Source organism: Rhopalosiphum padi, chromosome 1, assembly GCF_020882245.1.
Source record: "Rhopalosiphum padi isolate XX-2018 chromosome 1, ASM2088224v1, whole genome shotgun sequence".
In the NCBI taxonomy this organism is placed as follows: Eukaryota; Metazoa; Arthropoda; class Insecta; order Hemiptera; family Aphididae; genus Rhopalosiphum; species Rhopalosiphum padi.
In genome coordinates, this window is record NC_083597.1 from 48,359,124 (window position 1) to 48,374,618 (window position 15,495).

Below are 15,495 nucleotides of genomic sequence, written 5' to 3' on the forward strand. Positions count from 1 at the left end.
TCAGTAATAACTATTATATTATAATCCTATAAAACTAACAAAATCATTATACAGTATCCACGTGAGTTCCTACCTTCCTATAAGTCTAATACATTGATATTTAAATAAAACTTATTACAAATAATAATAAATATAATAATACCGATACCTATAGTATTTACCTATATATATGGTGTTGATAATAAATATTATGAAGACATGAAAGCTTTGATGATTTAAAATGAACTATAGTAATTATTAATTAATAATTATTATTAATCTATTAACATTTTATAATTTGTAAAAAATAATTAAGTACAATATACTGTTTGTACTAGACTAAACATTAAATATCTATGTTATCATCTAACTAACGATTTACAGTAAAAACGACTGTACTCATATTATTTGAAAAAAATAATATTATGTGACTACGGCAAACGGGACACTGCTTACAAAATCAAAATGGTTATTTAAAAATGTAGTCATTAAGCAGTGGCGCAACTAGAAAAATGTGTGGGAGGTACATTATTACAATATATATATATATATATAAGATAAGTATAATAGTTATTATACTAGGCCTCAGAGAAATTTCGGGAGAGGTTAAAACCCCTTAATTCCCCCCTCTGGTTGCGCCACTGTCATTAAGTTATCATAGGTATCAATGGTGGATTTAACGGTCGTTTAGCCGGCAAATGCCGACGGGGGACCCCCTCCTAAATTGTGTACTGAGAGTTGAGACGCGCCTAAATTATAAAGTTGACTTTCAATTTTAACTAAAAAATAAAATATACGAGTATACCGCAAACTGGAATATAATTTACCATTGTTTTAGTAATAAAATAATTTAAATATATAGGAATTCTTCAAAAATAGAAAAGATTAATATAATAACTTATGTATACGTTAATCCAAGTTATTTTATATTCTACCCACTACCATTGATTAAATAATATTATTTATAATAATATAATATAATCGACGCTACTGCATACTAATCTCTTTAATTCAAAAGATTCAGATTATTCAGAAAGCACAAATAATACATTAAGTTATATCTATATCTCAATTTATTCCAGGAGGCAATGGCTCCCCTCTCCCCCCCCAGTTTACGTCTAGGTCGATGAATACGATAGATGTAATACAATATAACGTGTAATGTCAAAATATAGATGTATATTTATTATTATATAATATGCTATTGTAAAGCAAAGTAGGTACATCTTAAGTGTGTGTACTGATGTGCACGCACATGCACTATAATATGCAGCTTGAGCTGCAACTGATATGCTGCATTTTCTTGGACCACAGACAAATATACAATTGTACAAATGAATTGTATACCTAAATATTATATTCAAGTTTTAAATTGTTATTTATTAGGCGATATATTTGCTGTTAATAGTTAATACATTTTACTCGTGAATACTTAAATGCAATGTACACGATATGTAGGTGTTTGAAAACGCATAAAGTATATTATATCTATTATTACCTTGGTATTCAAAATATATTCTTGATATCAGAAATTGAAAGGTAGTCATAAAACTATAAAATTAAACTCGACCTATAACAAATCAGCACATTTTTTAGTCTAACTTTGAAGAAGTAAAAGATAAACAGTGTATATTCAGATTATACACTGTATAATAAAATCATTAAAATCTTAGGTTAGTAATAAATGGATGAAATTCAAGGCTCAACCGAGAAATTCTTGATGACATGATATTAATTTCTATTGAACTTGTGTTAAATTTACTCATTTAGAATTTCACTTAAAAAACCTTCTGTATACAGGTACATGAAGTGGGTATTATAAATTTGTATTTTATATCTATAATATAAATTCCAATTAGTATATACAATATATATATTGTGAAGGACTTCTTATTTTTTATTTTTTTTAAATTGTAAATTGTATTCAGTGTTTCAACTTCCAACTGCAGGTATAGGGTACATTGGTTAATATTTTGATAGATTTTTTTTCACTATTTATACCTATAATTAATTGTAATTATAAGAAAACAATTTTTAAATTAACTAGGTACTTTCAATAAAGACAAAATACAGAACAATACAATACAACAAAAAAGACTGTAGTAATTTATATTATATTGTATGTTGAATAAGAAAATGTTACATTTATAAAATAATCGATAAATTGAAAAACAAAAATACTGAACAACGAATAATATTTATAAGTACTTAATACTTAATCTTTTATTATTATTCATTATTTGTTTTATGTCTAAGGTTTATCTATATACTATTGTTAAAATTATTATCGTTATTGAGATTTTTCGTAAAAGTAAATAAACCAACAATGTTATTGTAAGCTTGATTTTATAATACCTACATTAGATATTTGAAAACACAAAAAACACAATTTTGTATTTTTATTTTATATATATTTTAGTTATTTTATAAGGTACATGTTTTTAAGTAAATTAAATATTTATTGTATGATGTAAAATGTACATTACGTAAAATAAATGGTGTTTAAACAGGCGCAGGTAATAATATTTGTTGCAGCTGCAGATTAAGAACTCTACGCACTCCTATAAAACACTCCACTATCTCCACTTATAAAATGTACAATGTATTATGTTAATAAGCTAGGTACTTACTCAATCATTATCAAATTAATCTATACACTTACGTGTAGAGTTAATGATTTCACAATCAACATTGAGTTGACCGAGCAAATAAACTAATTAAATATCTGTATGCAACAATTAAAGACATTTTAATAGTACCTATAGATATAACTGTTATTACTTGTTTATGCCGACTATACTAACAAACAAGATCATAATTAAATTTTAATAACAATAACCAGTGGTAACATATACCTTTAAGTTTCAATTTTTGCTAACTTTTTCCCGCCCGTAACTATCCCCCTATACCCGAGGGTTCTTTATTTTTCCGTGAATCAAATTTGATCAATTCAGTTTTTCAACTACTATTTTCACCTACCCATCACGCACAAAAACAAATAAACTTCTAATTTCTATTATATGTCTATAAAAAATACACTCGGGAATATGCCATCGATTGTCTACACCGTTATAATACTATAATATAGTTTAAGTATGACTTATTAGCGGCCTTTAATTTGTTAAATCGAATCGTCAGAACAATAGGCAATAAAGCTGTAAATGAATTAGGCGTACTAATCCGTTCACACTACAACAGGAGTAGGAAATTGAAAGTTATGTAGAGGTTAATAGTGTATAATAAATAGCCACGGATTACACTCTGCAAGCGTGCCAGTAAAAAGATATAAGCGGTAATCTACTCGTATGGGCCGACCAATTATATAATTCTTCGGGTATACGCTGAACAATAAATATAATATTTATAACGATTCGATACGTCCAAGGTAAATAGTATAGATATAATTATTGGCAGTGCACCTACAGTCACGACGAGTATACAGACGAGTAACGCGACACGTGGCAATAATTCCATTTATATGCGCACAAGCACACTTCGTGTCAAAAAATGTAGATAATATAAAAATAATGAAATAGTAATAACCGCGCGTGCGCGACAGTTAAATCACCCGACTGCTGTTTATAATGGCCTGTATCGCGCTATATGGATAACATTATTATTATATCATATATATATAGGTACTGCACTACTGCGCTACTACTATACACGGTCTATGACAAACGACTGCGAATAGACGAAATAATTGGTTGCGCACGACGCCGGTGGACCGCGATAGAGTCGTCGCCTTGTACGATAATCGGCTATTATGTAACTGCGTATACCGACGTGAACGCGGACCGCGGACCGCGTACCATAACTAGGTATAGTGCCGAACACCTAATCCGGTTAAAACCGTACTCGAATGATCTGTCAGCTGGCTATTCGAATTGAAACAAATGTTATTATAATCCGATCAGTCCGGATTTAAATTACCAATCCCCGGATCATGACTAAATAATATGTTATTTATATAATCATTTAATCATGCCCCGGATTATGATATGATGATATAAACACAGATTATTTATATTTGTTTTTAATGGTATAGGTACAAAAAACAAAAACAATTTCCTATTATTTTTTTTTTCAATAAAAATGGTATGGATTAACCAAAAGGTTTAATAAAATGTTGCTCAGTATTCAAGACAAGTAGATATATAAGTTAAACGTATTGGCTGAATTGGATAAAAATTAAAAATAAATGGATTTAATACATAATACTCGTATATCAAACTACAAACATGGCATTACACTTTAATACTTTATTGCATTAAATATTATGAAGAATTGATATCATAGATGATACATCATTTATATGCTTAAGTTTAAACAATTCAATATGTATTTAAAAAAACACGGTTTATTGAATATTTTTTATTGAAAAAATATCAAAGCTTAAAGTGATATGATGAACGTAGATTTACCATGTTATAGCCTTATAAGTTCTAGGTATTAGGTACACAACATTATTGTAAAACGGAGACCACAAAATACGCGGGTTGATCATGACGTGCTTGTAATATAGGTAATAATATATAATAATATGCAATATAAAATTATACATTTCAATCATTCAAGGATGGCCCTAAATTGCCTATCTATCGCGCCGTCTCATATTAATAAGTTTAAATATACATTTTATATGAACTTTTATTATATTTAATGGATTCCAAGTTAAGTCTAAATAGGAAAAAATACATTAAGCTCAAGATAACTTTATAAAAATATCGAAGTACAATTATATAGTAAGTAATTGGCACCTACTTAATATTTGTATCTTGAAATTAAAATTGTGATCCAAACAATATATTATTATTTTATTTCTCAAATAAATGGAAAAATTAATTTTTAGTACAAATTTATGGCTATTTTATTATTTGCATGATAAAAAAAAAACCAATAAGCTTTGTTTCCACATAAATATACCGATAAAAAGCAAAATATATTTATTATTTACTTTAAGTTATACAGGATTTCTTCACTATCAATGAAAAGCCAAAAATATACTCGGTTATATTCAAATTAATAACTGCTGCACAATGATTTAAGGGAAATTTCACATGATTGAGTATATCCATAGTAATTCTAAGTACTTTTATAAATTTCAAATTTTTGATTTAAAAAAAATAAGTTTTAACTAAAAATAATTTTTTTTTTAATTTTCAAATTTGTTAGAATTTTAATTTTGGTCTTATAAGAAATGCGATTGTATATTTTCAATATTTTAATAATTCTACAAGAATACTGAATAGCTTATAAGTAGAGCGCGGATTTCTATGCAATTACATATTTTATTCTTTTCATATTTTTGGATTTTTGTCAGTAATCTTTACGAATCATAATAGTTTGAAGTTACTGGTCAAATTTTTTTTTTGCATATTTCTTTAATGATTATTGCATATTTTTACGAAATTCAAAATGTATTGTATTGAATTAACATAAAATATTAAAAAAAGGTATAAAATAAAATTGTATCCAGTAGAAAAATTTCAAAAGTTCTAGAAATTTGAAGGTGTTGTCAATGAATTAATATTTTATGTACCTACACCCATTTACAATTTTTAGTGATAGCACTATAGCAGTAAAGAAATTACCTATATAGAGACTTAAAATATAATAATACATGAAAGCATTTTAATAATTGATGAAATAAAAGAAAAAATTTAAGCTATTACTATTGTCTGTATAAGCATAAATAACTCTTTACAACACAATAAGTAACATAGAGCTACAAGAAAAACCATGATATACTTATAGATCATACTTGCATTCAAAAATATTATTGTTATTACACAATAAATTAAAAAATATTAATATAAGCAATTTAATTTTACAAATATAGTAAAAATAAATATTTTAATTATTAAATCAAATGATTTGGTGCTAGGTGTATCATTTTTTATTTTTTTCAACAACATAAATTTAGGTTTGTGTTAAATGACAATGTCAATAATTAAAAAAAAACAGTTTACTGAGTATAATAATGTATAATTTATATTTCACAAACATGGATATCCATATCACAGTTAAAGTATTTTGTACGATCTTCTCATCAAACATATTATATCCAGTAACCGTTCAAATTTTACAAAAAATAATAATAATTAATAAATAATAAAAAAAAAATAATAATTTTACCATAATATGTTATAGATTTGAATACATACATACATACATACTCAACACATATGTATAATTCGAAACATGCACCATGATAATATAACAAAGTCAACTATAAAAAAAAACATATATATTATATACGTAAAATATATAATAACTTGTTACAGTAACATAATAAATAAACTAAGATTTCGAAGAAGTGTATCATATATTTTATATAGGTGGGTATTTATATAGTTGATGATTTTTTTCTTCTTCGAATTCATAAAGAATAATTAAATATATTTAATTTGTAATCATATTTTATAGAATTTAACAAAAATATTTAAAAATTATACTTATGATCCCTGTAATTCAAACACTAAGCTAAACACACTGAAAATAAATAATTACATAGGTAACAAGAATTGTCTTTCAATAAAAAAAAAATTATAAATAAATGTATAATTATGTGTATGAGTACATTTTATTCAATAATAATGTTTGTTTTATTTTTTAGAATGAATTAGATTTATTATAAAATATATTGATGTTGCATATATAAAAACGGACGGACACTTTAAAAACATACACAGAGATGACTATTGATCGTAATTTATGTATAAATTGATAAGAAAAAAAAAATGTTTATAAAAATTATAAGTTTTAATTTTTGTTTTAAAAATATTATACTGCCATTACAAAGGTTTTAAGGCATTAAATGACCATTACCTATCTACAGAATTCATATCATGTGAATTTTCAACTAAAGATGTATCTGACGTAGTTGATATAATTGGTACAACAGGCAAATCCTTTACACTCGATTTTGGAGAACTATCTGCCAATTTTACATCATTAGATAATTGTTCAGAGAGAGATGTATTTGATGTAAATAAATCATCATTTATTTTATCAGTCATCTCTTGATCCTCCAAATTTGAGTCTAAATCAATAATATACATTTATAAGGTTAGGTTAGGTTACATACATTAAATTAATTGATACATATTTTATAGTTTACAATAATTCTTACGTATCAAATTGTCTATTGACATTGTTGCATTATCAGGCAACACAAATGGTGGAGTAATATCTTGAGTAGTATTATGTTCAATAACTTCAGGAAATAATTCATTATCAATCACTGTATTACCATTAGCCACTAATGGCTCACCAAAACTCGAATCAAAATTAGCCCAACCAGTTTCTAATTTAGGTGTAGGTTCTGTAACATTTTCTCCCCAAGGGCTCGAAGAAAAAGCACTAGAAACTAAAAATTCTAAGATCAGTGTTTAATTCATAAATCCACATACTAAATCTCTAGTACCTCTAAAGAAATTTCTATAACTAAGAAAAATATTGTACTTAAATTATAAAGGATTTAAATACAACAAATATGTGTTCAACATTTAAACTCATTTCAACAAATAATTCCTGTGTTCTAAGTAATTATTATTTAGATAATACTTACTATTAATAGAATTATTATCAATTTTCATCTCACTTGATGCTTTTGCAGTTAACTGAGACCTAAAGGTTTCCCAATCAGAGGTTTCTGGAGACCAATACCTTAAAAAAATATTTGTTTTAATTTTTTTTTTATGCTATACTTAGTATGGTAAACTTACAAATTACAATCCTTAGACACTACATTTTCTGATTTGTCATAAGTGTCATTAAAAATATTAACACCATAATCCCTTTTAGATGAACTAGAATCCTTCCAGAGTTGATTACTAAATAAGCCTAAAGCTCCCGATTGATCGTCGTTTGCATCTTTACTTTCAGGTTCATCAATACTCATTTCTGATGATCTTACTGAACACATACGATTAAACATTTCAGCTTGCATTTCCATTGAATCCCTAAAAATAAAATAATAATTATTAAAAAATTAGAATAAATTTAAAAAGCAAATTTACTTGTCATCATCATCATCGTCATCATCATCTTCATCAAAGTTTATTTCAACTCTAGATACCCCAATAATATTGTCATTAATATTAAATTCTATTTCAGGTCGCCCATAAATAGCTTCATCCTCTTCCATTTCTTTTCTATCATCTAATGCTTTTTCTTCTCGAGGATGAATTCCTCCCTTAACATACATACATTTATAAAACGGTATATTACATAAATAAATTAAGGCATTACTTACCAAACAAGTAGAAATTCTTTCTTCATTATCTTCTAATGTCGTAGATGTAAAGGAGTCCCATCGACTTACAATATCACTATCTAATGTATTTACAATTATTCCACGGAAATGATCTGAGTAAAAAGCTTCAGTATTATGTAAGCTTTTAGCAATTGTAGCTAAGTGGCCAATATATCCTTTTCTTTTTTTTCCAGGTTGAATACTAAACAACAACAAAAACTTTACATTTTACATTTTTTTATAGAGTGAAGTATGTATTTATTTTACGAGATAGAATTAGGGGTTGCAATTGTAAACAGAAATTAAAATAAACATGTTTGCAAACTTAAAATTTGTTTAAATTGATGTTTTTAATCAATGTATTTTATTTATACATAATACAAGTAATATATTCACATGGATTACAATTAAAATATAATAATTATTATTACAATAACAGAATTTGTTTTTTATGATTTCACAAATAATGGATATTAAAACTTAAAATGTTCAATAGTTATAGTATTAGATTTTAAGAAAAAATAAAATAAAAATTGATGCTTTAATACACATTAAAAATAAATTTAATTAGAAATCAAATAATTAAATCTTAATATAACAATTTTATGTTATACTTCTAGAGTAAAATTTTGGACAAAAGACTTGAGTTTAATTTAAAATTTAAGGATAATAACTAAATTGAGAAAACGAAAGTTTTTTTTTTTTGTTTTTCAATTTAATAATTGATTATACATAATAGTTAAACATTTTATTATAAAAATGTTCAAAAAAAACTTCTCACTTTGTAAAATTTTTAATAAAGACAATTGTACATAAAAATTAATTTGTAGAATAATTATAATTTACACATACCATTTCTCATTATCAAGAATAGATTCAATTAATTGACAATCTTTGATAACCTATACATAAAAAAAATCATCAATGATAATACATACATAATAATTATAATTTGTAAATGATTAATCTTACATGAGCTATAAATGTACTGTTTTCAGCAATTGAATGATTACAGCACATAACTTCATGGAAGCATTGAACTACTTGAGTATGCAAAAAATTATTTAATTCATAACAAAAGAAACAATCCTGAAATGAGATAATAATAAATTTAAAACTATCAATAGATTTTCAAAATATTTTTCTAAAATAATATTATACTTAAGATTCTAAATGGAGTGATTGGTCTTACATATATATTTTTTATTTTATTTTCTGTGTCTCCAAAAACACTATATAGCATAAAAAAGCTTCAAACTTTAACATTGAGGGTGATTTTTGATAGAAAATGTTGATCTAGTTTTACTTTAGATGGTCATTACTTCATTAGTAAAAAAAAAAGTAGTTTTAAAAATAATCTAAAAAAAACAACTATGGAATCGATCTAGTGTAAAGTAGGTTTTGGGAGTATCTCATCATTGAGGCAGACAAGGCAGTCGCTGTAATGAATGTATTAAATTTAAATTCAATAATTAAGCATTATTTAAACATTTAAAGAAACAATTCTGAGTGAAGATATGTCAGTCAGCCTATAACTAACTATAAGGATATTTTATAAATTATTAATATTACTACCTATTAGTATTTTATTTCTTAATATTTGTCAATTTCAATTTACTATAATATTATATAAACAAACCATATCTACCTTATTAGAACAAGGTGAATAAGATATGGTATAAATAACTTAAAATTAGTATTACTAATAAAAAATACCAATTTGAATAAGAGTAAAATGTTTTTAAAATGTATTTTACAAAAATTCTTTGGGGATAAATTGTCATCATATCATTATAGGTATAAATAACCAATACCAAAAAAAAATTTTTAAAATTTTTAAATATATTATAATTAATATAAAATTCTACAATATAGAAATAATAATATTAATAATTTGGTTGCAATTCAAAAATTAGCATTCATAGTAATCAATTAAATTTTGTTGGTATACATATATTATTTAATATTTAGTAAAGTAAATAATATTTCACACAATTAAGTTTTTCAAATATTTAAATTAAGTTCAATCTACTTATATTATATGGCATGGACTAACCTATTTATACTAAATCTATAGTACATTGATATTGACTTATAAGTTTGCAATTTGTGTTTTCAAAAATAATTTTGATAATTTACTAATAATATAAAATATTCCTAGAAACATCAAAATAATTTCTTGTATACTATAATTTGTCATTAAGTTTAAATTTAACACATCCATACCAGTAATATTCTCAATGACAAAGTACACTCAAGTCTCAAAGCTAACTATATAACTGAGACATCCACAATTAAATTTTTTTTTAAATAAAAAAACAATTTGTAAAGAAAAATTATAATTAAGTTTACTAAAACCCCAATTTCAAACCCATATAGATAAATGTCTATTAAACAAATTAGAATTAGTAAAATAAAATGTCCATTAACTATAAAAAGTAACAAATTTAAAATAAACGCTGTAGTAATAAATAAAATAAATATTAGTTACTAAAATTATACATGTAAATTTTGTTTATATTTGTTCAATAATAAATTATATTAATGTTCTTTTTATTTATATTTTTAATTTAAATAAAGAGCATGCCAACAGTATAATTATATAATTATTATACTGTAAATTAATAAAACACTAATAGCCAAATTAATAAAGCTAAATAAAGATAAATAAATATTATATTACTTAAATTTAAAATGAATACTTACAAGAAGAACTTTTATTGTATTAAGTTGAGCAAATCTTTCATTTATTTGTTGGTTATGCATACTTAGTAATGAACTTATCAACCGCACAATTTGCAAACGTACATTACCAAAAGGCTTTTCAATTACATTCCCCATACTTTCTAAACTTTCAATCTAAATTAAAAATAATAATCCAACTTTAAGTATAAAATATAATCAATTATGATAAATATCTTTTAAAACAATGATCCAAAAGTAAAGTTAAATCTAAGAATGTTAAAAGTAGTTTTGATATATCTAATATAAATTATTAATACTTGGCAAAGTAATTATTTTACATATTTTAATTGATCACTTTAAAGTTAATATTTTCTAGCATTGAGTATTTTTATAGTATTACTTACCCAAATGACAACCTTAATAGTTTAAACCAATTTTTTTAAGTGTTAAAGTACTTACTAAGTGATTCATTTATCGAACAACACTCATTATTTCAAACAATATTAATATAATTGAAAAAAATTTCTACAAAAAATTATATGTATAATACTTTTTGTTGTTTTACTTTTTTGAATGAAAACATATCATTTTAATTTCATATTCTGAAGCAGAATATTTTTTGGAGTATTTTGATAAATTAAAATTAAAATTCTAAAGAGTAGTTTATGAGTTACATCTGTTAAGTATTTCAAGTTTAAGTGAGTAAAATGATATTTCCATTCTCCATACTTTATAATCCATTAGTCTACTACTCCATTTAACTAAATTTTAAATACTTGTAACTCATAAATTACTAGTGTGAATTCTAATTTGTATGTATCAAAACTCCAAAACAGTTTTTCCTTCAGAATATAAAATTAAAAATATATGTTGTCATTCATAAAAAGTAAAAACTTATTTTTTTTTTTAAATATTGTTTTTTTTTTTTTTTGATGGAATGTAAAAAATATTTTTTTATTTTAACATAAATATATTTTTAATTAATGGGTTCATTAATTTTCAATAAAATAATTACTCTATATATCAAATAAAGAATAAATATCATAATACATTATTTTTTTTAAATTTAAGTTCTTAAGAAAAATTTTCTTTTCTAAACAAAATTGATACATATTATTTTAAAAAAATAAACAATATTTGTAGTCTAAAAATAAACTCAAACTAAAAAAAGCAATCTTGAAAACTCTTGGACCATAGTTTGTTACATTTTAATAAAAATAAGATTTGATTTTTAACCTTTGGAGGAACCAACAAAACATTGTGAATATGTTCTAAAAATGGTAAAATTGTAATATATAAAATCTCAGCCAAAGATTGTTTTTTATTATACACTTCATTTGAATCTTCACCTCTAATAACAAAAATATATATTAATACAAAGCTTATAATCAATTTTTAATCAGTTATGTGACTAACTTGAATTTAGTGGCCATTAACAGAGTTTGAAGTATCGAAATGCCGCCCAATAAAGTGCTTTCAGTCTTCTCAGTTTGGCCAAACATCTTCACTAACACTGTATTTACAGTCTCTGGTCTAGTTCATTAATAATTTATTTTATTTAAAACACTCAAAAAATTAAAATTAAAGTTCTTACGATTCAATTGAAATAACAAGTGGATTTTGTTCAAGAGGATGCAATTCTGATGCAACTTCAATAGCACAAATTATTTCTGCTGCATTCAATTGTCTAACAGGAAGATTTTTTGAGTCCAATGTATCTACTAACTTGAAAATTAATTGTTCTTTTTCAAATAACTGAAACGGGAATATATATTAATTTATCAAAATATATACAATTTAGCTAAATTAAAAATAATAGTTTTACATACAGTGAATATGTTACTTCTTAAAGGCGGTCCTTCTAAAAGTGTTGATATTTTTATAATGAGATCCATTATAGCAGATGTATCGAGATGTTTTAGTAACAAATCTATAAAATTTCCTTTATCCGCGACTTTCTCAAGTGCTTTAAGACAATTGAACTGATATGTATACCAATCCTAAATTTTTAAAATATAATACATTAGTTATTAAAAAATTACATTTTTCGCCGAATTCTATTGCAACCCCTCAGGGTACATGTTTGCTATACTAAAATATAGCATAATATGAAACACATGAAAAATATATAATTTTGAAGACTCTTAGAATTTTAATTTTATGTTTGATATATTTTTTTTAAAGTACTATCTATTGTGTATCCAGAGGAGGGTGTTAGGGTGCTATAGCACTCCCCTTGGGATGTTGCTTCATGGAAAACAAATACTCTACACATGTATTTTTCAGTATACTGGGCACATTTCTAAACAAAATTGGTAGCAAAAAAAAACCAATACACAATAAAGCATTAAGCACATGAATTTTGAGGACTAAAAAAGGTCTTCCCTTCAAAATGGAGTATACAGAATATGAAACCTTACCCTTAGCACCCCTCCTCCCACCATAAAAAAATCCTAGATACGCCACTGAATAAAGATATATTTTTAAAATATAAACCTGTATAAGAATTACGATTAAATTATTAATATACATACTTGACTACCCGTTTTTAATATAAGGCTACACAAAGTCCGGCTAAAATATGATGCCATTAGTGAATTAAGTGGAGGTTCATTATCTTCTAGAAAACTAAAAAAACATTTCCAAATTTCTTCTTCATGTGAAAGAACATTATACATAGGTTGAATATCGCTAGTTAATATTTCACAAGCTAAGTTTGGTAAAACAAAACGATTTTCTGGGTTTTCATTTTCTTGAGGTTCTTGTGTAACTAGTCGAACCAGTTCTAATGCAATATCAGGTTTTGTTAAACTATAACAGAATACAAATAATATTCAATATGTAATATTGTTATTTATATAGAACAATATCATGCAGAAACTGAAAAGTACAATATAATTATACTCCAGCCAACGAGAGATCAGTACCGCATTTTGACCAAAACTCGTCTGATTCCGCACATCCCCCACTCATTTACCCACTACAGGCTATTTTACATGCGGGTAAAAGTACTGATCTCCCGTGGGCTGGAGTATAGTTATTATTAAAGGTATTTAATTTAAAAAAAATAAAATATTTTATAGATACTATATATACTACTTTTAAACAAAATAAGAAATACCAAAATAATTGTTTTTAGCAGTATTTAAGTAATTGTTACAAAAGTAGTTATGGAGAATGATAAAAAAGAAAAGATTAGTAGATTCTAAACTATCTTATTAAAATAAAATACATTAATTAAAAATTAGCTTAAATAATTTAACAAAATGCAATACAAAATATTTAAAGAACAAAAAAAAAGGTTTCAGTTTTTAAACTAAAAAAATGTTGAATGTGAAACTTATTTTGATGATTACAAAACAAAATGCATATATTTTAAATGTATTATATAATATAGGTTTTAATTAAATTCATAAGTAAAAAAAATGTCAATACTTTTGAACATATTAAATTTTACCAACACTAGGTCTTTTTTTAAACAGAGTACAATTTTTATTGTTTTATAGGAATTAAATATTAAATAGTAGATAGTAGATAATATGTTAATCAAATATGTAACATGAAACCAGTATAACTAGTCTTTTATTCATTATATTAAAAAAAAATGTGATGTTATAACTAAATTACATTTTATATAAGCTTAGAAAAAACTAATTTAGGATTGAATTTTTTAATGTATTACTAGAAGTTATTATTTTTATCTAACTCAATTACTAACATTCATTTTTTAACCCGTTTTCATTGTTAACTTCAACAAACAATTCCCATATTACATTTTACAAAATATTTTTTAATTAAAAAATACTTAATGTAAAATACTCATTATTATACCTATATAGTGCATATAATTTAGTGTATCTTCCTAAATAAGAAATCAATTGCTTAATAGCAACGAATCCAAAATGCAAAATTTCTAACTTAAGTAAACGTTCTTATCAAATTAAAGACAACTATAAATTAAATACTTAATAATCGATAAAGACTTACAAGTCTATGAGTTTTTTGTTCTGGCCTTTAAGTTCTTCCAAGAGATTTTGTTCTCTCATGAGATCGCTTAGACACAAATTCTAGAAAATAAAATAAAATAAGCAATTAATTTATAAATAAAAAAAAACAATAATCGCACATTAAAACATTCATCATAATATAAATAATTTACCTCTCTGTCAAAAATTGAGTCCCAATTAGATGCTGGATTATTTTTCCAATACATGGTGGATATCACAATTCAAATAAAAAATTACTAAAAAGTAATTAATAAAATAATAACACTTAATGATATTTAATACTAAAAATGTACTTCATATTAAATAAACAGATAACAATTTACTTGAAACCAAAATGTTAAATGAACTACTTCCAAAAATTTTGTTATTACATCTGGAAAATCCCTGAACGTCCAATATAAAACGAAGTTTAAATGTTTGTAAGCACTACTGTACATAAAATTATATAACTTAAACCCACATATGATACAGATTTTTTAAGAAACTAATTTATAAAAATGTAATTTATGAACTTTAATACTTTATATGAAAAAAAAAAAATTGTGAGAAAATTTAGAAACAAAT

General features: G+C 24.4%; 1 protein-coding gene across 2 annotated transcripts; it reads right to left on the minus strand.

Annotated features, from left to right (window-relative positions):
* Window positions 1-5,946: 5,946 nt before the first annotated feature.
* Window positions 5,947-15,495, minus strand: LOC132932349 (serine/threonine-protein phosphatase 6 regulatory subunit 3). Of its 2 annotated transcripts, XM_060998672.1 has the most exons (18): window positions 15,255-15,495; window positions 15,084-15,167; window positions 14,912-14,991; window positions 13,459-13,735; window positions 12,754-12,924; window positions 12,519-12,679; window positions 12,341-12,457; window positions 12,161-12,275; window positions 10,946-11,098; window positions 9,212-9,328; window positions 9,092-9,141; window positions 8,240-8,441; window positions 8,004-8,179; window positions 7,710-7,946; window positions 7,553-7,650; window positions 7,115-7,351; window positions 6,811-7,024; window positions 5,947-6,211 (listed from the first exon to the last, which is right to left on the minus strand). In XM_060998672.1, exons 2-18 carry the CDS (start codon window positions 15,135-15,137, stop codon window positions 6,208-6,210), a joined length of 2,463 nt encoding a protein of 820 aa, XP_060854655.1. In that variant the 5' UTR covers window positions 15,138-15,167; window positions 15,255-15,495; the 3' UTR covers window positions 5,947-6,207. The 2 variants fall into 2 exon arrangements, with proteins under 2 accessions (XP_060854655.1, XP_060854654.1); XM_060998671.1 differs by lacking the exon at window positions 5,947-6,211 and having other exon boundaries at window positions 6,438-7,024.

What these genes read in the sequence shown, in the direction of transcription:
- LOC132932349 (XM_060998672.1), bottom strand. Translation starts at nt 15,137, where the DNA reads ATGTATTGGAAAAATAATCCAGCATCTAATTGGGACTCAATTTTTGAC. An exon ending in TAAGAAGTAACATATTCACT is followed by an intron (nt 12,680 to 12,753) that starts GTATGTAAAACT and finishes TTCCCGTTTCAG; the next exon opens with TTATTTGAAAAAGAACAATT. An exon ending in AAAGAATTTCTACTTGTTTG is followed by an intron (nt 8,180 to 8,239) that starts GTAAGTAATGCC and finishes ATGTATGTTAAG; the next exon opens with GGAGGAATTCATCCTCGAGA.